This window comes from Notamacropus eugenii, chromosome 7 (assembly GCF_028372415.1).
Source record: "Notamacropus eugenii isolate mMacEug1 chromosome 7, mMacEug1.pri_v2, whole genome shotgun sequence".
Lineage (NCBI taxonomy): Eukaryota > Metazoa > Chordata > Mammalia > Diprotodontia > Macropodidae > Notamacropus > Notamacropus eugenii.
This window is the reverse complement of record NC_092878.1, coordinates 30107626-30129560: the sequence shown is the minus strand read 5'-3', so window position 1 is coordinate 30129560 and position 21935 is coordinate 30107626. Positions and strand designations below refer to the sequence as shown.

Below are 21935 nucleotides of genomic sequence, written 5' to 3'. Positions count from 1 at the left end.
AACATAAGTTCATGACTTCCTAACATTCTTCTACTGCGAACATCTGTGCGGTGTCTAGTCTCTTATGCCTGCCTATTGCTGTCAACACCACCATCCTCTCAAGTCATCCTCAATTTCTCACACTCATACTTAACACACAAGGTCATGATCTTAGATAACTCCCGTCATCTGCCCCCTTTGCTTCTACACGTGTACTGCTGAACAAATGTGTAGAAAATCACACGTGCAATCATTTTGGTTGAGTACACTAAAAATTTATGTTACACAACCTCAGCTGGGCCCTGACTGCTGTTATGCAAATTATTCTTTAACTTTCTTATCAATACACTATCTCACTCTTCGCAGCTCTTCCAAATCTTTTCAACCTTCCTCAGATCTCCCATGGCTTCCCCTTTCCCCGCACCCCTAATTGAGAAATTTGCCTCATATTTTCCAGAAAAAACTGGAGTTCACACCAATCCCTCATCCTCATCTCCTATCACTCAGATGTTTTCTACCACTATCTCCCCCTTCGCTGCTATCTCACGTGAAGAAGTGGCTTTACTCCTTACCATGACTAACACCATCTACTCACTCAAGCGATCCTATTCTGTATCATCTCTTTTAACAGGTTGCATCCTTTCTCAGTCTACTGGCTCCTTTCCTACTGTCTAAAAACATGCCAGGTCTCCCCTCATCCTGAAAAAAATCCTCACTTGATCTTTTCATCCTTGATAAATATCATCCTATAATTTCTGCCCTTTAAGGCTAAACTCCTTGAAAAGATCATAGCCAATAGGTGCCTCTACTTCATGTCCTCTCATTCTTAATGGCTTACAATATAGTTTCCAACCTCATCATTACAGTAAAACTGCTCCATTGAAAGTTACAATCAATCTCTTCATTGCCAAATCCAATGGCTTTTTCTCAATTCTCCTTCTCCTAGATCTTTCTGCAGCCTTTGACACTGTTGAACACTCTCTCCTTCTTGATACTTTCTTCTCCCTAGGTTTTTGGGATACCACTCTTTCCTGCTTCTCTTACCTATCTGACCAACTCTTTCTCAAGCTCCTTTGCTGGATCCTCTTCTAGATCAAACTCAGACTGTAGGTGTCCCATAGGGTTCTTGGGCCTTCTTCCATTCTCCCTCTATACTACTTCACCAGTTGATCTCATTAACTCTCATGGACTTAATTATCATCTCTATACAGATTATTTCCAAATCTACCTATCCTGTCATAACCTCTTTGCTGATCTCTAATCTCGCAGCTCCAACTGCCTTACAGACATCTCAAATTGGCTATTCAGTAGACATCTTAAACTAAACACATCTAAAACCAAACTCATCATCTTTCCCTCCAACTCCTCCCCACTCCAAATTTCCTATTACTGTCAAGGGCAGCATCTAGTAATCATCCTGGAATCCTCACTATTTTTCTCCCCTGTCCTCTCCCACGACCAAACTGTGGCCACAGCCTGTCGATTTCACCTTTGCAACATCTCTCAAATACGCCCCCTTCTCTTCTCCTGCCACGGCCAACACCCTGGTGCAGGCCCCCATCGTCTAATGCCTGGATTATTGTGGGTCAGCTTGTCTCAAGTCTCTCCTCACTTCAATCCATTCTCTAACTGGCCACTAAAATGATTTTTTCCAAAGCACAGGTCTGACCATATCACTCCCCTTTCCCTCCCACCCTCATGCCTCTTCCCCCACCTCAAGGAGGTTCCCTATTACCCCCAGGATCAAATACAAAATCCTCTGTTGGATATTCAAAGCTCTTCATAACTCACCATTTTTCTAGTCTCATACCTCACTCTGTTCACATATTCTTCAATCCTAGTTCCACAAACAAGACATTCCCTATCTCTCAGATCTAGGTATTTTGCTCTCCCTTCTCATGTCTACCCAAGGTTTCCTTCACTTCCTTCAAGTCTCAAATAAAATCTCATCTTCCAAAGAATCTCTCATTCTAATGCCTTCCCTCTCTGATGCCCTTTTTATCCTGCATACAGCTTGCTTGTAAGGGGGCAGCCGGGTGGTGCAGTGGATAGAGCACCAGTGCAGGAGTCAGGAGGACCTGAGTTCAAATCTCACCTCAGACACTGGACACTCACTAGCTGTGTGACCTTGGGCAAGTCACTTAACCCCAATTGCCTCATACTGGGTCATCTCCAGTCATTCTGATGAATATCTGGTCACTGGATTCAGACAGCTCTGGAGAAGTGAGGCTGGTGACCTGCACAGCCCTCCCTCACTCAAAACAAAGTCAAGTGCAAGTCATGTCATTATTTCTCTGATGGCATGGTCTTCTTCACAACGAAGGACAAACACACAGCTTCCTTGTACGTATCTGTCTGCTTGCTGTTTACATTACATTGTAAGGGCCTCGAGGGCACAGACTTTCTTTTGCCTTTTTGTATATTCCCAGCGATTAGCACAGTGCTTGGTACCTAAAAAGGCACTTGGTACTTACTGACTGACACGTATTCAAGTCATTACCTCACACTCTTGCAAAAGCCACTGTCAGTAACCCTAGCACAAGTTTCTCCCCTTCCAGTCTATCCTCCACTCAGCTGATCTTTCTAAAGGACAAAACTGACTACATCAGTTTCCTACTTAATATTTTCTAGTGGCTCCCTATTACTGCCTACAAGATGCCACAAAAATCTGGTGTCTAGTTTTTAAAGCCCTCCACAGCCTAACCAGCGCCTTCCTAGACTTGCAGGATACATGTATCCTTCTTCACATATTCAAGCACACTGTGACACTGGTCTCCTTGTTTTTCCTCAGACATGACACAATCTTGACGCTATGCCTTCTCAACAGCGTTCCTGCTTGCCTAGAATGTTCTCCTGTCTCACTTCTGTGTACTGGTTTACGTGGCCTCCTTTAAGTCTCTGCTCAGGCCCCATCTTCTTCAAAAGGACTTTCCTGGTCTCCTTCTCCTTCCCTCTGTCACCCACTCTAGTGCATTCCCTCCCATCTACACTGTGTGCGTAGATACACACATACGTACTTGTGCATATACATTCATACACGTTATACACACATAGTTGTTTTAATATTGTCTTTTCCAGTACAATGTGAACTCTTAGTAGGCATGAATTGTATTTTTTGTCGTCCTTTATAATCCCAAAGATCAGCACAGTGCCCAGTACATATTCAGTGCTTAATAAATGCTTATTAATGATGATGATTCAAACTGCAATTTCTTTTTGATAAGTACTACTATGTTAATTTCATTTTTCAGGCTCAAAAACTGAGCTCTCCAGTGGTAAAATTAGACAAAGCGAAATTCCATACTTGTGAATTTTTAGTAAAAACTAGACATACACTCTGAATGCTATAAAAATGGACAGTTTTTTTCAAAGCAAGTAATCCTGCCACCACTTAAAGAGACAGAGACAGATGCAGGGTGACAGAATGTTTCTGAAGGATAAGAAACAAATCCCAGCAAAACCAAATGTACTGTTCTGAGGAATAAGACTCTCGGAAGTATTCCTACTTGAAATCAAAGGATGCAGAACATACACGTCTCTGAAGATACTATAAAACAAACAAAAAAAATCTAGAGGAGCTAAAAGCAATGAAAACATATTCATTTCAATGCTCACATAGCAGCTCTAGTTTCAGTAACCAAACAATCAAAAATATAGCATCCAAATGAATTCTCTATTTTCTGGGGACGATGGCCTAGAATGAGACGTTGAATGTTCACATGATTCTTCAAGTTTTTTATACCTGAGTTGCTGGGTACTTCTTTTTCAAAGAAAGGCACTATATAAGAGAGAGGATACAATAACTAATTGAATTAAATCTATATTTAAGTCCTCATTTGGGCTAGTTCCCATGAAGGATACAAATACAAACAAATTATTTTCTGTGAACGCAGAGTGCTTAAAATCAAGTAGGGGAAATAAGGGATGTACACAATCATAATGAAAACAAAATGTGATAAGGAGAACTTCAGGCAAAATGTTAGAGGAGCAAAGTAGAAGGAAAAATTTTTATAGCTGGGGATCAAGAAGACTTCGTAGAAAAGATGGCATGTGAACTAGACTCCCAAGAAAGGATAAAACTGTAATGGGTGGGAATGCGAGAAAGGGAGAAATTTCAATTAGGCCAGCTTGATTGCAATACAGGGTTCAATAAGACAATAGTGATAGGTTGGGAATAAAAAGTCAAGGACCTCTAATGCTTTAATACGAAGTCTATGACTTGTTCTATGAATAATTAATTCTTGTAAAAGGTTTCTGAACAGAGGAATGACAATTAGAACCATGCCTTGGATCTGCTATCACCGGGCTAAAGGAGGTAAGTAGGGAAGGGCTAAGGAGGCCGTTATAACAGCGCAGGGCCATGGTACAAAGAACCTTCGATGGAATGGAAAGCAAGATGATGCAGACACAGAACTGAGAGGAACTGACAAAATGATAGGTTGTGGATGAGCAGAAGGAATCACAGAACCTGAGCTGGAAGACACTTCTCAGCAATCATTTAGGAGACCAACCCAAGTCTGAAAATAATTCTCTTTATAACATACTTGGCAAATGATCATTCAGTTTTTGCTTAATGATCTCTAATAAGAGGAAACATACTACTGTGTTCGAAGACAGTCCATATTATTAAATAATTTTTATTTTCTAGTTTAAATCTCATTTTTGGGGGGGGGGGGGAGCAACATCTACACATTGTCCCTAGGTAGTTCTACTTTCTGGGCTAAATAGAACAAGTCCCATACAGCTTAACAGTGCAAATGCTTCAAATATTCGAAGACACTTATCATGTCCTCTGTGAGTCTCCTCTTTTCCAAGGTAAACATCCTCAGTCCCCTCAACTGATATGGTGCCCATAAGTTTATTAATAGGGGTAGGGACTGTTTCTATGGTTTCACTAGTTCAGGCAACTGCCAGGAAAGGAAAATGCTTTGAACTACATAAATCTGCATCTTCTCCGTGATTTACAGTCTTCACAAAATGGTCTAGAGCATTAAAAGAGTGATTTGCCCAGGGTCCACAGAGGTGGTCTTAAACCCTGTTATTCCTGGTTTCAAGGCTAGTTCACTATCCAGTATGCTAAAAATATTTCTCAGTTTACCAACATCCTTCCAAAAACATGACACTCATATTTGAACACATTATTTCTAAATGTAGGCTGATGACCAGAAGAGAGGACAACAGGACTCTAACTCCTTACTTTTAGAAATGGCATCTCTTTTAATGAAGTCTAAGACTCCATTAATTTTCATGGCTTTTATGTCACACTGCTGAATCATACTGTAGTTTTTTGAATCCTCTTACGAAGTGGGAAAAATGAGGGATGACACATAGAGAGCCAGACTGCTCCATTGGAATCCTCAAGATGTAGGGACCAAGGGAAGAATGCCTCCAGAATGTGGGATAGAACTCCTATGGTGAACTTCTAGGAGGACTTGGATAAAAATAGGCAAACATGAATAGGTTGAGATATGAAGTGAAGGAACTCCCAAACTGATGACATCACAGGTCTATTTAAATATCTAAGAATATATTTAAATATCTAAGAATACTGATTAAGAGTAAGACTCCTAGATATTTTTTTGATGAACTGGTATCTAGCCATGTCTCCTCCATCTTGGACCTAAGAAGCTGAGAGTAAGACGTGGTATTTGGTCCTATTACACTTCCTCTTATAATTTTAGCTCTTGACCCTTCTTCAGTGTATCCCTTCTGATGCAAAGTATATTGAACAGAACCAGGAGAACATTGTCCACAGTAACAGCAACGTTGTACGATGATCAGCTGGTATGACGTAGCTATTCTCAGCAGGACGATGACAATTCCTAATGATTTATGATGAAAAATGCTATCCATCTCCAGAGAAAAAACTGATGGAGTCTGAATGCAGACCGAAGCATGCTTATTTCCAGCATGAATTTTCTTGTTTTCTAGTATGATACACTAATATGGAAACATGCTTTGCATGACTGTTCACGCATAACCATTATCAAATCGCTTGCCTCCTCAATGAAGGGGGTGGAGAGGGAGAGAGGCAGAGAACTTGAAACTCAAAACTTTAAAAAACGAATGCTAAACATTGTTTTTCCGTGTAATTGAGAAAATATAGTATGTACTATTGTGCTATATAAGAAATGATAAAGTGAATGGTTTCAGGGAAACCTGAGAAGACTTGTATAAAATGATGTAAAGAAAACAAGACCCGAACAACTTATACAATGAAAACATTACCATACGGACAAACAACTCTGACAGACTTACGGATTCAGATCAACGCAATGACCAGCCACGACTCCAGAGAACTAATAATGAAACACAAGCAGTGAAGGGTGAACAGGCGAAAGGCTCCAAGTGCGCGAGGAAACACACCCGTGTTCTCCCCTTCTGCGGGCCGTGCCTAATTCATCTGCTTTGTTTATCTCGTTCTGCAGCTCATTTTTAAGGGGGATGTTAATTTCATTCTCAAGAGGAATGGGGGAAGAAGGAGAGGGGAAACAGGCAGGACGTGGATTTTTGCTGAATCAAAAAAATAAATTTAATTTTAAAAAGACAGAAAAGCAACTTCAAAGAAATAAAAGAGTCTATTTATAGGGGTTAGCAGGCAAGGTAGGTAAAAGGATGGATAATGGCCATCTATGACAGCTAGCAAGATAAGACTTCACAGGTCAGACAGAATAACGACAGGCAAAGGATTTGGATTTTACCTGAGGGTAGATTAAGCTTTATTATCCTGAGTCTCTTTAACCTTGGTGGGGCTCTAATGTGTGGCAGGAGACAGCTGGGTGGTCTTCTAAAGGGTAGTTATGGGCTTTGTCCCTTATGGCTTTCAGCTGGTAGCCATTATATAAGATTGAAGCAGCTAGGTGGTGCAGTGGATAGAGCACCAGTGTAGGAGTCAGGAGGACCTGAGTTCAAATCTCACCTCAGTAACTGGACACTCACTAGCTGTGTGACCTTGGGCAAGTCACTTAACCCCAATTGCCTCATCCTGGGTCATCTCCAGTCATCCTGATGAATAGCTGGTCACTGGACTCAGATGGCTCCAGAGGAAAAGTGAGGCTGGTGACCTGCACAGCCCTCCCTCACTCAAAACAAAGTCATTATTTCTCTGATAGCATGGTCTTCTTTGGAAACGAAGGATGAACACACACTGGCTATCTGATCAGGACAGAAGTTCTCAGATACAGTTATAGGTCACAGTTTTTCAAACTATGGAGTTAACCTTCTTGGGAAAGCACAAGACCCTCCGGAGGGTAGGGGCATGAAGCAAATGCCAAAAGTTATTGAATTTGTCCAAGTACAACTCCTTTACAAATACACGCATCCCAAGAGATCATAAAAATGGGAAAGGGTCCCACATGTACAAAAATATTTATAGCAGCACTCTTTGTAGTTGCCAAAAACTGGAAGTCAAGGGGATGTCCATCAATTGGGGAATGGCTGAATAAATTATGGTATATGAATGTAATGGAGTACTATTGTGCCATAAGAAATGATGAACAAGAAGACTACAGAGAGGCCTGGAAGGACTTATATGACCTGATGCTGAGTGAAAGGAGCAGAACCAGGAGAACTTTGTGCACAGCAACGACCACAGTGTGCGAGAGTTTTTTCTGGTAGACTTGGAATTTCGTAATAACGCAAGAACTTCTTAAAAAAAAAAAAATTCCAGTGGTGGTTCTCAAGGCAAAATGCCTTCCACACTCAGAGAAAGAAATATGGAAGTCATTCGCAGAATGTAGCAGATCATGTTTGTGTATGTGTATGTTTTTGTGTATCATGTTTTGATTTGTGATATGATTTCTTTCATTTATTTTAGTCTGACTACATAGCATGACTATGGTGAAAATATACTCAATAGGAAAGTATATGTAGAACCTATACAGAATTGTATGCAGTCGTGGGGAGGGAGGGGGGTAGTGGGGGTAGGTGTGGGGGGATAAAATCTCAATTGTATGGCAGTGATTGTTAAACATTAAAAAATAAAAAAATAAAAAACAAATACACACACCCTTTTCAATGAAAATAAAGTTCAAGTGAAAATCAATAAAAACAATTCACTAACATTCAGACCCACTCCAACCGACAGTAAATGCACTGAAGTGATTACATAAAATGATACTGGCAAACCAGACCAAATTGGGGTTAGTGTCTGTCAGATCTTGACAGAGGCTTGGCAGATCTCCCACGTGCACTGCCAACAGATAAAGGATGACGATACATAAGAGCTGTGTCACTGTGCTGGTTGCTGTACACGAACTTTGAAGGTATAATGTTAAGTTAAATCAACTACATGTAAAAATGAAAAGTTTCATAATATTAAAAAAAAGTTTATGGAGACTGAGCCGTGTCAAAATGAATCTGGCTCTCTGACAGCAAGGTTAACAATACCAATGTGCTACACCTACACACATGTTTGGAACACTGCCTCAGCAAATCATTAATCAACAACCACTTGTTAAGCATCACTACAAGCTATTCATTATATGAGACAGTTGGGACACCCGTACAAAGGATGAAAACAACTCTTCCTGCAAAGAGTTTGCCTTCTAAAGAGGAGACAGTGGAGAGTATCTCAAAAGGCTTAGTGCAGTTTCAAGCTACAAAAGCTCAAAACTGCACTAAGACTTTTGGGATACCTGGTACATATAAGTATCCAAAGCATAAATATAAAATGAATAAAAGCAAATATATAAAAATTAATTAAATGTAAGATTTGGGAAAGAGAGAATTAGTAGTTGGGGAGATCAGGAAAAGCTTCATACAGAAAGGAGTGCATGAGCTGCATCTCATAGAAAAAGGACTCCCTGAGGCAAAGGTGAGAAGAGAATGCATTCCAGGTATGAAAAATATCTAATGTAAAAAAGGAACAGAGATGGGGGATGAAATATCATTTGGACTGTAGAGTACAGGAAGGAAGAGTGAAGTCCACTGAAGCTGGAAAGACAGATTGGGACCAGGCTGTAAAGGGCTTTAAAAATTAAATAGGGTTCCCCAATTAATAAATGGTCAAAGGACATGAACAGGCAGTCTTCAGAGGAAGAAATTAAAGCTATCTATAGTCATATGAAAAAATGCTCTAAATCACTATTGATCAGAGAAATGCAAATCAAAACAGTTCTGAGATACCACATCACATCTATCAGATTGGCTAACTTGACAGAACAGGAAGATGATAAATGGTGGAGCAGATGTGGGAGAGCTGGAACACTAATTCATTGTTGGTGGAGCTGTGAGCTGATCCAACCATTCTGGAGAGCAGTTTGGAACTATGCCCAAAGGGCTACAAAAATGTGCATACCCTTTGACCTAACAATATCACTTCTAGGACTGTATCCCAAAGAGATCATAAAAATGGGAAAGATTCCCACATGTACAAAAATATTTATAGCAGCTCTCTCTGAGGTGGCCAAAAACTGGAAATCAAGGGGATGTCCATCAATTGGGGAATGGCTGAACAAATTGTGGTGTATGAATGTAACGGAATACTATTGTGCTATGAGAAATGATGAACCGAAAGACTACAGAGAGGCCTGGAAAGATTTATATGAACTGACACTGAGTGAAAGCAGCAGAACCGGGAGAACTTTGTATATAGTAAAAACCACAGCGTGTGAGGAATTTTTCTGATAGACTTAGCCCTTCACAGCAATGTAAGACCTAAAACATTCCCAAAGGACTCGAGGCAAAATGCCATCCACATCCAAAAAAGAATTATAGAATTGGAATGCAGAACGAAGCAGAATATTTTCTCTTGTGTTATGTTTTGTTTTGCTTTGTTTTCTCATTCATTTTAATTCCCCTATGCAACATGACTAATGTAAAAATCTGCTTAACAACAACGTATATATAGAAACCATATAAGATTGCATGGCATCTTGGGAAGGAAGGGGAAAGGGAGGGGGAGAAAAATCTAAGACTCATGGAAGTGATTGTAGAAAACTAAAAATAAATAAATTTTAAAAACAAATTATAAGAAACTAAACAGGGGTTTATATTTGCTCTTAGAAGCAAGACACCTGAAAAAGTAGGGGAATTACAATCAGATCTGAGCTTAAGAAAAATTACTTTCGCATCAGTGTGCACAGGACGCACTGGAATGGAGAAAAGAAAGACTTGGGCCACAGAAGCCAGGATGTTATTGACAAGATGTGACAAATGGTTGGTTATGTGAGGCGAATAAAGGTAAGAAAGTTCAGAATAATGTTGAGGTTACAAACCTAGAAGACAGAAAAGATGATAGTATCTTCAAAAAAAAAGAGGGAAGTTTGGAAAAAGGGGATGGGTTTGGGAGTTCAGTTTTGGACATGCTGAATTTGAGGTGTCAATGAGATATCCAGTCGGAAATGTCCAATATACAACTGGTAACGTGGGACTGAAACTCAGGGGAAAGACTGGGTCTGGATATGTAGTTCTGGCAGTCATCTATATATGGATGATAGTTAAACCCATGGGAATTAATGAAGTTACCAAAAGAAAAAGTACAGGAGGAAAAGGAAAAAGGAGCTAGGACAGAAGTTTGGGGAACCCCCATAGGTAAGACAGGAAAGGAAACTGAGGAGTGGTCAGACAGGTGGGAGGAGAACCAGCAGAGTGTGGTATCATGAAAACCCATACAGAACACAGTATCCAGCAGGAAAGGGTGATCAATAACGTCAAGTGCAGCAGAGGTCAAGGATAAGGACAGAGACGACCTTCAGATCTGGCAACTAAGAGATTTCTGGTAACTTTAGAGACAGCAGTTTTATGTGAGTGATGAGGTCAAAAGTCAGATTTCAAGGAGTTAAAGTGAGAGGACAGCAAATCGAGGCACCAAGTACAGACAGCTTTTTCAAAGAATTTCACTGAGAAAGGGAAAAGAAATATAGGATGAAAGCTTGAGGGATGGGAGAGAATAGGGAAAGTTTTTTTAAGGATGTGGGTATAGATTTAAGCATGTTGAAAAGCAGGAGGTAAGGAAAAATAGGGAGAGGTTGAATATTCAATAGAGAGAGGAAGACTGAGAATGCCACCTTCTGGAGAAGACAGAACAAAAGATGGGAACAGATGTAAATATAAAGGCCACAGGAAAAAGAAAGGGCCCTTTCTTTTTCAAAGATCATTTTTGAAATAAACATGATTCAGTCTGGCTTAAATATGCCACAGTCAAATGAAAAACTAAATTGGAAACCACAAAGAGAGAACATAGCAGTTTCTGGCAGCAATCAATTTATGACTTAATATGGGAGCAAAGATATTATGAAAATAATGCTTACCTGATAAGATCTGATGGGGTATCACGGCCTTTGGCTTCATCATCCTGCCGGACTTCACAGACACGGCTAAACACAGACACTGTCTTCTGAGAACTAAGGATAACAGAGTAAAGCGATAAGTCTACATTTGTTTGGCGAGAATAAACAACTTTCAATCAGACAACAAGCTTTTACTAAGTGATGACTGTATCAAGCACTGTGCTACATAACAGAAATATCTCTCAGGCACCGCAGGTAAATAACCTTCCTTCACATTTCTTCTCCCATAATTCTTCCCTTGACCCAAGATGCAGCTTTCTTATATGCCTAATGCAGCCTAAGAAAATCTGCATGAGGAAAGTCATCAGGAACAATAACATAATCCCACAATCCCTAGCCCCATGCTATCATCCAACAGCATTTCTGTCCCACTGCAGTGCTCAGCTCTTACTGGCACTATATAATCTTACAAATGGACGAAAATAGCAACACTTCTTCTTGTGTAGGCAGAAGACAGAATGATCCTTCTTCTAAACATAACCTTATGAGAGCTACTGTGTACAGAAACACAGAAACAAAAAAAGAAGCTCAAGTACTCCTGTGTTCAATCTATTTGTAAAGAAACCATATCCCACAATCTAGTTTTTCCTACAGATCAAGATTTTCATCTGTTTGGGTATGCTTTTAAAACAAGATAAACATATACTAATACCATCACCAATAACGCATATTAACAACCACTTCCTTTCATTCCAATCTCTTCCTTTGTTACACTCCCACCCTTGCTCTCTGTCCCACACTCTAAGGTTTTCTCTAACTTTAGAAATAAATTAAATTGTACATGCAGACCAACAATAAGCGACATCTGGAATACAATACCACAACTACAGAGTAAAACAAATGTTTTTTTCTCCACTGTAAGACTATAGATTTATAAAGGGTATTTAGCAGAAAATTCTAAAGTAACATATAAACCACACCCAGAAACATTAAGTTCATTTTACAGGAAGAGATATTAAGTCCAGAGTGATGAAATTCTTTTTTCCAGAATATGTAGTAAACAAGAGGTAGGAACAGGATTGTATCAAAGAACTTGCTCTGTCATGCTTTAAGCAGTGCTACTGGAATTTAATGTTCAGTAGTATTATAGTCAGTAGCAGATGAGACTTTTATACCCTCCGATAGCCACCAGATGGCAAAGCTCTACTACACAGGCTGGAATCTAAAGATACTGTCACCCTCAAGGCATCATAGCAAGAAAGAGCCAAGACCACACGACGCTCCACCACCACCACCACCACCACCACCACCACCACCACAACCACAACCCAGCACAACACAGCTATCAGTCTGGGACACTAACTCCAACGATCTTCTCTAAGAGCCAACAATAACAAGATCAAGAACGATACACCACCAAACTGCAGTTAGTTTGGGACACTCACTAGAAATGATCTCATATGATGTGTGTTCGTCCTTCGTTGCCAAAGAAGACCACGCCATCAGAGAGATAATGACATGACTTGTACTGGACTTTGTTTTGAGCGAGGGAGGCCTGTGCAGGTCACCAGCCTCACTTCTCCTCCAGAGCCATCTGAATCCAGTGACCAGATATTCATCAGGATGACTGGAGATGACCCAGGATGAGGCAACTGGTCAAGGTCACACAGCTAGTGAGTGTCCAGTGTCTGAGGTGAGATTTGAACTCAGGTCCTCCTGACTCCTGCACTGGTGCTCTATCCACTGCACCACCTAGCTGCTTCAATCTTATATAATGGCTACCAGCTGAAAGCCATAAGGGACAAAGCCCATAAGACCCTCTAGAAGACCACCCAGCTGTCTCCTGCCACACATTAGAGCCCCGCCAAGGCTAAAGAGGCTCAGGATGAGGATTCTAATATGATTACTGGAGCAAATTTTTAAAAATTGTTTTTGTCAACATTTTAGTCAAGAATTAGCAGACAAAACACTGGTCTTATAAGAGTATTAATGAAAAAAACTGTGACATTCAATCTTTCCTCCTACAAATCCTTTCTTCTAGGTTTCATTTTAATTTTTTTCTACTATCGATAAATCATCTTTTCCTTCATTACCAGTGGCTCTGTATGAGACTGCTCTGCATAGCAACAAGCTCTGGTTACCTGGCAACAGACTCAGCAACAGCAGTGGATCCATTTTTCTTTTCACCACTTATAGGCTCTGAACAAAAACACAGGCAAGGAGGGAAGGGAGAAAAATAGAGAAATAATCCAGTTAGTATCATACCTAAAAACCTCCTTATTCTTCTACTCTTTCTTCCCCCACTCAGCAGTAGGAAGAAATAGGAATAAAGAATAGGAACAGAAGGAAAAAATCATTAACTATGATTTAACAATACAAGCATTCCCCATTCCTAACAATCCATATCCTCACTGTTGTGAACTAAGTGGACATAACCAAAAATATTATATGAAATTACTTAGCTGCAGGTTCTAAAACTGTCACCTACATATCTCTAAATCAGGGGTCCCTTAACCTGGGGTTTGTTCATTTTTTTAATATCTACCTTTTCAAAGTTAAATATTTTTAAATTTTAATTTGGCTTCAAATATAAATCATTGTATTTCAATATAATTGGTTTCCTTTGTAATTTACATATTTTATTCTGTGCATTTTAAAATATTATTTTCAGGTGTTCATAAGCTTTACTAGACTGTGCAAAGGATCCATGACACAAACAGGTTAAGAACCTCAGATCTAAATAAAGATAAATTGAGTAATTAAAATAATATTTCACCTTTGTATAATGTTTTAAAGTCTGAAAAGCACTTCACAAATATTAACTTCTCAAATATTATCATCAAAACTAAGCAGCAGAGATGAGGAAGGTGAGGCTCAGAAAGATTGCCTGACATGGCTAAGTTCACTCAACTAGTGTCTGGGGTAGGATTCAGATACAGGTCTTCCTGAATTCCTGACTCCAAGTTCAATGACCTAGCTATTCCGCATTCTGCCTCTCCCTGAGATGGTAGTCATGATACCATAAAAATCATCCACATAGAAACTGGAGTCCCTAAGAACAATAAAACAACTTAGTCATATGAAAAAATGCTCTAAATCATTATTGATTAGAGACACGCAAATTAAAATGACCTTGAAATAGCATTTCATACCTATCACATTGGCTAAAATGAATGAAAGGGAAGGCAGCAAATGTTGGAGAGGAGATAGAAAAATTGGGACACTAAGTCATTATTGGTGGAATTGTGAACTGATCTAACCATTGCGGGGAGCAATCTGGAATTGTGCACAGACAGTTATTAAACTGCCTACCCTTTGACCCAGCAATATCACCACTAAGTCTACTTCCAAAGACGACTGGGAAAGAGGAAAAGAACCTCTATGTTCTAAAATATTTATAGCAGCTCTTTTGTGGTGGTAAACAACTGGAAAATGTAGTTACGGTATATGATTTGGATAGAATACTACTAAGCTATGACAAATAACTAGCTCGGTCATCTGAGAAAAACAGGGAAAGACTTGTACGAGATAAGGAGGAGCGAAATGAGCAGATCCAAGAGAATGCTGTATACAGTAACAGCAACAGTTTTAAGAACAACTTTGAGTAAGTTACTTTAACTATTATAAATATCCAAATTCACTACAAAGGACACATGCATCCAGAGAAAGAACTAACAAACAGAAGTATATATAGAATGATTTTATGTTTATATACATATTTGTGTCTAATGGCAGCCATCTCTGGGAGGAGGAGGGGAGGAAGGGGAAAGTGGAGGGAAGAAAAAAGGAAAAACAATTATGATAACTTCAATATATATTTAAAGGGAATAACAAGTTGTACAATCACCTCTTTTTACCGTACTGTGTTATGAAAATGCTTGTTTTATTCCGTAAATTAAAACTTTTTGTAAAAAACAATTTTTTTTTAAAAGAAGAAGAGTGAGCAACTTGAAAAGTGGTTTGGATAATCCAAGTTCAGCTGAAAAATCTGAGGAGTAATAGGGAAGATTACTTACCAACTATGAGTTTTATTATTTTCATCGTTTATAAATGAGATACAAACATTCATGGAGACTGACTTAACTTGTGTTCCAGTGACTATGATCTCTGACAGTAGAAACAAAAGGCAGAAAGCTCCACGTCCTTCCCTAACCCTTCTCCATTGCAGTGCCTTCCCTCTGTTCTCTCCTGTTTATCCGGTATATTGCATCTGTTTGCAGGCTGTCTCCCCTATTAGACTGTGAGTTCCTTGAGGGAGCCTCTTTATTGTATGATGTAAGGGAGCACAGAGTAAGAGCAGGAAGGAACCTTAGGGATTATCTTAGTCTCACTCCCTCATTTTACCGTTAGAGTAGAAGGCAGCAGAGCCAGGACTCAAGCCTAAGTCCTTTGACTCTAAATCTACTCTCCTGGAGCATCATTTTGCCCCTGGTTCCAGCCCTAGGCTTGGATTTCAACGAACTGCAGTACAATTCCAATCTGTTAACTGGAATGAGTGACCAAGAGCCTTTTCTTTGGCCTCAAAACTTTTGCCTTTCAAGTCTATAAACTTCCCTGGTAAACAGATCCCCAACTCAAGGCATGTGCCTACAAGGACCCAATACCGTGGAAACAGCACTAGAATCCAGAAGAAACTGAACACTGTAATTAGTACCATGTTCGATAAACACATCTGCTAACTCGGTTAAGGACTCGATATTCTACAACTATTAGAAAAAATGGAAAGCAATCTGAGAGAATTTGAAGATTTCAAGCCATGTTCCATAATGTGCTCAAAATGGGTGCAGAACCAACACAGAAAAGGTTATATTAAACACATCAGAGAAGGAAGTGATAAGGCATTTTCACAATTGGAAGGGAGGGAAGTTTTTGACCAAACACGGGATAGAAATATTACAAAGTAAAAGAGAGAGGTGTTATTGTATAAAATTGAAAGGGCTTTTGAACAAACAAAAGCAATGCAGGCAGAATCAGAACAAATAACTATTTGGGGGAAAAAATCTCTGCAGCAAATATCTCTGATGAGGTGCTGACATCTAAACTACAGAGAAAATCGGTACAAACAGAAAATAAGACTCCTCTTCCAGTAAATAAATGGTCAAATACTATGAATAAGAGGTCTGCAAATAAAGAACTCTAGGCTACCAACAATCACCTGAAATCTCTAAGCGTAAGAAAAACGCAAGTGAAAACAGCTCGGAAGCTCTATTCCACACCCTTCAGACGGGCAGAGAGAACCAAAAACGGAAAAGGAAAATTGCTGGAAGGGCCACGGGAGAACAGGCACGTTAATTAATGCACTGCTGGTGGAACTGGGAAGTTGTCAAGTCAATCTGGAAAATAATTTGAAAAATATATCCAAAAGATAAAAACTGTGTATACCCTTTGATCCAGTGTAAAACAAACAAGAAAGAGCACTAGGTTTAGGGGCAGAGGGCCTGGGTTCAAGTTCCAACTTTGCTACTAACTACCTGTGTTGCAAATTATTTAACCCAAGGTACTATTAAATTCTATGATCCTATGACTTTTGAAAGTACAGGGTTGATATGGCTTCTTGGGTTCAGAGATTTGCCACATCTAATCCCTAACAACCTAATATTCTCCTTCTGCCAATGCCACTCTATCCTGGTACCCATCTTCAATGCCTACTTGCCCTAGGACCCACATCTCCATACATCCCAATCAGAAAATACTTTCTAGTTTTAAAAAAAATCCTAACAAAGGAAAAGAAACTATACAAAAAGAGTAAGACAAGGTAAACGAGCAGCAAACTATCTATTCTCATACTGTCTATAGTCTCATACTAAGTGATCCTAAATTGTTCTATCTCACTATAATTCCTCAGTCCTCATGTGTCCCATACTGATTCACTCTTGACCTAGAACTCCACTCAGCTCATTCAATTCCCTTGTGGTCTCAAACGAAAATACTGTCTTTTCTCCTTGAAAGATGCCATGCTAATTTTATGATGTTCCCATATCATCCCACAAGGGCATTATGGCTCTAGTTTATTCACATTCCATCATACCAGGTTCACTATCAAATAACTAGGGAGTTTTTGATTGAATAATCAGGAATATTTAGTACTTCTAGTATACTATTACTTAATGACCCAAATCAAAGTATGAAAATGCAACCATTATAGACAGCATTCCTAGTGCTTCAATAATGAGGAAATTCATCCCAACACAAAGTCACCTCTCCCCAAAATTCACACTAGCTAATCTTTCTACTGTTAACACTGCTTAGGAAAAAAAGGGAGTTTGCATGATATATCCTTATACTGTTAGAGATCATCAGTGTGCTGGTTAGTTTTGCTGAACTTTAAAAAATTGTTTTTAATTTTTGTTCTAAGGCAAATTCAGAGGGAAAGGAGAAGGATGTACTAAGAGAAGATTATGATATTAAAAACAAAAAGCATCAATAAAACTGAGAAAAAATTTAAAAAGAAAGAGGGAGTGCTAAGAATAGCCAAGATTATTGCTTAATTGGGTCAATAATACAAAATACCAAAGGGGCCAGAAACTTTTCATAGCTTACCCAGATATGCATAAAAAGATAACTTCCTTTCCAAACTCAATTGCAAGGACTCTTCACTCGCCTCAGTCTCAGGGCTCACCAGTTTCATTTTCAGACTCAATTTTTCATCCACTTCTGGGACAGCTCTGGAATCCCCTTTTTCACTTTCATCAGTAACATCGTTGGACCCCACAGAACTTTCAGCCATGACATCACTGGCTGCTAAGGGGCTCTCTGAATAGCTGTCCACAACTGAAAGAAAGGAAGGAGGAGGAAGGAGAAAAAAACCCCACTAAAGCACACACATTAAATACAGCCTCTCAGGGTCTTCCGTTTGCCTCTGCAATTCCACAGGTCTGCAAGATCCAAGCTGTTGTACCTAGAAGAGATCCTGTCACAAATATCCACAACTACACGCTGTCATTGACACCTGGTCTTAAGAGGAGCAACAGGATTCAGTTCCACTTCCACATCTGGATTTAGGATGCTGCATGAGCCCTCAGCCAACCCACATCTGCCAGCATCAGGCATAGGTAGCAGGAAACTCCAGACGGCATGACAGTTACCTCCCAGCACTGACTAGAGAAAACAAATAGATTAATGTAGAACGCTACTGCGCTGCTGAAGAGGAGCGAGCTACCTAACCATCCCTGCCTGTCAAGCAGAAATATGACATGCACATGGTGTTGCCCAGGAACACATCTGTGAGCTTTAATGTCCCTGCCTAAAACCGAGCTTTCTCTCTTTTCAGGCAGTCTGGTAAACTCTCCTCCCTCCTTTTCCGATGCTCATTCTAACTTTTCCTTTTCTCCAGTGTTCCACACAAGGTAGCTGCTTACTCAATCAATGAATGACTAAAACATTTATGAAGCACTTACTATGTGCCCAGCCCTCTGCTACATTTTGGGATTGCAAAGTCTCCTGCCCTCAAGATTACAGCAATGTTTAATTTTTTTTTTTGGTAGTTGACTCCCCTCTACACCTTGATTATCTTCTGTGAAAAAGCAAGCACGGTCAACTTCTACTATACAAATGGTATATTGTTTAAAAGGTCAAAAAAATTATCAAAATGTAAGAAACTGGAAACTGTCACCAGATCCTCAATGGGACTAGAATGAGACTATGAAGATCTGCAGTCAGTCACATTCTTTAAAGTTTACTCCTGAAGCAAGAAGAATAAATGATATAACCCAGTCCCAATTTCTTCGCTGGTCCTAAGGATATCCTTTTTATAAAGGATGACACCTCAGAGTTTCTAGCTCAAAGAGTGTCAGTTTCATATCACTCATCAATAGGAGTACTGTATCTCCTTGGACCTAATTTAAGATGCCCAATCAAAGGTGGAGTTGTGTTGGTCAATGGTGGGATAACATCATCTTCCTTAGGCAAAGTGAAATGAAATGGTGTTTCTGAAAAAGACAGACACAAAATAAGCAATAAAAGAGTAAACTTTAAAGGAGGCCGACTGGGAACCATTCTACTCCCTTGTCCCCAAATTCTCCTCCCGTCATACCATTCCCAGGCGTCATGTCTCCTTCGTAATTTCCATTTCCTCACCATATTGTCTTACAACCCTTAGATGAATATAGATGAATTTAAGCAATGACTGTATAGGCAACTTTATCCTAGAAACTACCCCATAACCTGTTCTGCTATTCAACTACCAACTATTAACTTCTTTCAGTTTGTGGTTTATTTGTTGTTAACTTTTTAAGAACTCTTTTTTCAAAGCAAGTCTTTAATGTTATAAAGATACACTAGAAAGTGTCTCTTCTCTCCTTTTTCCAAACTAATTCTCACCTTTTAGGAAAGACAAGTACTAAAATCAGAGGCCTTGGCTTTAGAAATACCTAGCACAGTGTGTCCTGCACATAGAAGGAGATTAATATTAGGGAAAAGAAATTAAGCTGATCTTTTCTTGAATTATTTAAATCTTAAAATCCCACCCCCAAAAAAATCATAGCAAAGAGGATTACACTGACAGACCTAATATCATCCCGTCTAAGTAAGAGAGAGTCTCCAAAATACACTTAAACTGTGAGAGCAACAAAACGTTCAGTATTTTACAATTTGCATAAAAGTAGCATTACTGTTACAAAATGAAACTAAATAGATCATTTAATAAAATTTCCTGCCTAAAGCATAACAGTCCTCTATAACATTCCTGACAAGCTGCCTGCATTCCCTGTTCTTACAGAACTAAGCGATTCCTTTGTACAGCCTCGTTTCCATTTTTGGTATGCCCTCTTTTCATTCCATAATCAGTAAGTTCTCTATAAGTCACACTGCTGTCTGAGGCTTCTCCTCCTTATCTTCTTCATCAAGATTGTTCACACATACCTTTTAAAAACTCTAACGAGCTCAATGACCAGCCATGAAGCAAGACGGGAGAGCTAATGCATTCAGGTAGAAGAATAAGACATATATTTTTTAGACGTGACAAATGTGAGAAGCTGTTTCGTTTGACTATGCATCTTTGTTACAAGGGTCTTCTTTTTCTTGTCTTTTTGGTGGGGGGATGAACAGGAAGAAAATAGTTTTATGGATTGAAAAAAATTATTTAAAAATTTTTGTTCTTCATTTCCTATTTCTCCTAAATTGAGTGACTTTGCTCAGTGGGTGTCAATCCATGACAGTATACTTATCTTCACCAAACTTCTTCCAATCTAATTCTCCTCAAGTCTAGGTTACATATGATATTCCATTGAGTGTTCTCTCCCTGGTAATTCTAAGATGTTCTATGTTCTATCAACGTTTTCAGTGTTTCTACTTCATTTATCAATTCTACCTTGCTCATCTAAATCTGAATCTGAGTAAGATTCCTGTGAACTTTCTCCATCTTGTGAAAAGCTAAACTATTGGTAAAGCAAATAAAGAAAGCCCAATTCAAATGCCACTCCTCTGTGAAGCTGAGGTACTGCTAACTTACTGTCCAGCCTAGTTAACTTTTTCCCCCAAATATGTTATATCCTATAACTAAATCTAGATTATATCTATAAGACTGTGTTTATTTACTGGTGTTAAGATCTCAATTTTATTATTTTCCACACCCTGCACAATGTTCTACAAATATCTGAGGTCATGAATTATCAATCCAGTCTTTCTTTTCATTTGTTTTGCAGTCCCCTCCACTGTTATCTGTATTTCTATGCCACATCTATCATTCTCTATCGTATCCTATTCAGTGGGTATATCTGTACACTGTTCTCAAATGAGCAAATCTCCACACAAGTATATTCTTTCTAGTCCTTATGAGATCTACCTTTAGTTAAGATGCAAACAGCTCAATCCTCTTCTCTAACATTAATAGCCACCTGTTCACTTCCTGAATTCTCCTCTTCTAAATTCCCAATTTCCTGACAAATCTTTGGCCCAGAAATCTCTCTGTGTCTCTGTGTCTGTGTCTGTGTCTGTGTGTCTGTCTCTCTCTCTCTCTTTCTCTCTCTCTCTCTCTCTCACACACACACACACACACACACACACCCCTTTCTTTTGTCTTTAACCTCCTTGGGGCATACATATATATTTTAAGCACACATATACACGCACATATACATACACACACACACACACACACACACTTGTGTGTGTGTGTGTGTGTGTGTGTGTGTGTATTCCCCTAAGGAGGTTAAAGAAAGGTCCCATACACAGCAAAATATTCACTGAAGCCCTTTTTGTGGTGGCAAAGAAATGAAAACAACATAGATCCCCACTGACTGGAGAATGGCTAAAAACAATTATGGTACATGAATGTAATGGAATATTACATAATAAAAAATACAGAAATGGAGAAGACTTACATGAACTGACAGAAATCAAAGTAACAGGACCAGGAAACCTTACACATAATGACCACAATAATATAAATGGAAAGAATCAAAAAAAGCCCGGAACACTGTCATTAGAACGACTGCGTAGCCTGACCCTGGAGAACAGGTAAGAAAACGTGGCTCCCTTTCTTCTTGCGTGGGTGGGGAACCGCAGAAACACCGCATATAGTACCAACTATGGTTTCCTGGTTGGTTTTGAGCTGCCTTTTTTCCTTTTCCTTTTTATCCATTGTTACAAGGGATAAACTGCTAGGCAGGGAAGGCAGGCATGGGCTACACTGAGAAAAGAAGGTATAATTAAAAGGCTGTGGCGAGTGATCAGATATGGGGACGAGAAGGAAGAGTCAGAGATGAATGAAAAGCTAAACTTCTATGA

The 21935-nt window shown here is 39.3% G+C and overlaps 1 protein-coding gene across 15 annotated transcripts in view; it reads right to left on the bottom strand.

Moving 5' to 3' along the window:
* The window catches only part of LOC140513766 (TP53-binding protein 1-like), a 130630-nt gene that overhangs the window by 38316 nt on the left and 70379 nt on the right, over window positions 1–21935 (bottom strand). For all 15 annotated transcript variants that reach the window (XR_011970316.1, XR_011970313.1, XR_011970315.1 and 12 more), the window contains 3 exons: window positions 17751–17981; window positions 13352–13409; window positions 11232–11324 (listed from right to left, as the gene is read on the bottom strand). Coding sequence is in view for 9 of the 15 variants with exons in the window: in XM_072623704.1 (XP_072479805.1) it covers window positions 11232–11324; window positions 13352–13409; window positions 17751–17981 (382 nt within the window). In the remaining 6 variants the exon portion in view is untranslated. The remainder of the gene's footprint in view (window positions 1–11231; window positions 11325–13351; window positions 13410–17750; window positions 17982–21935) is intronic.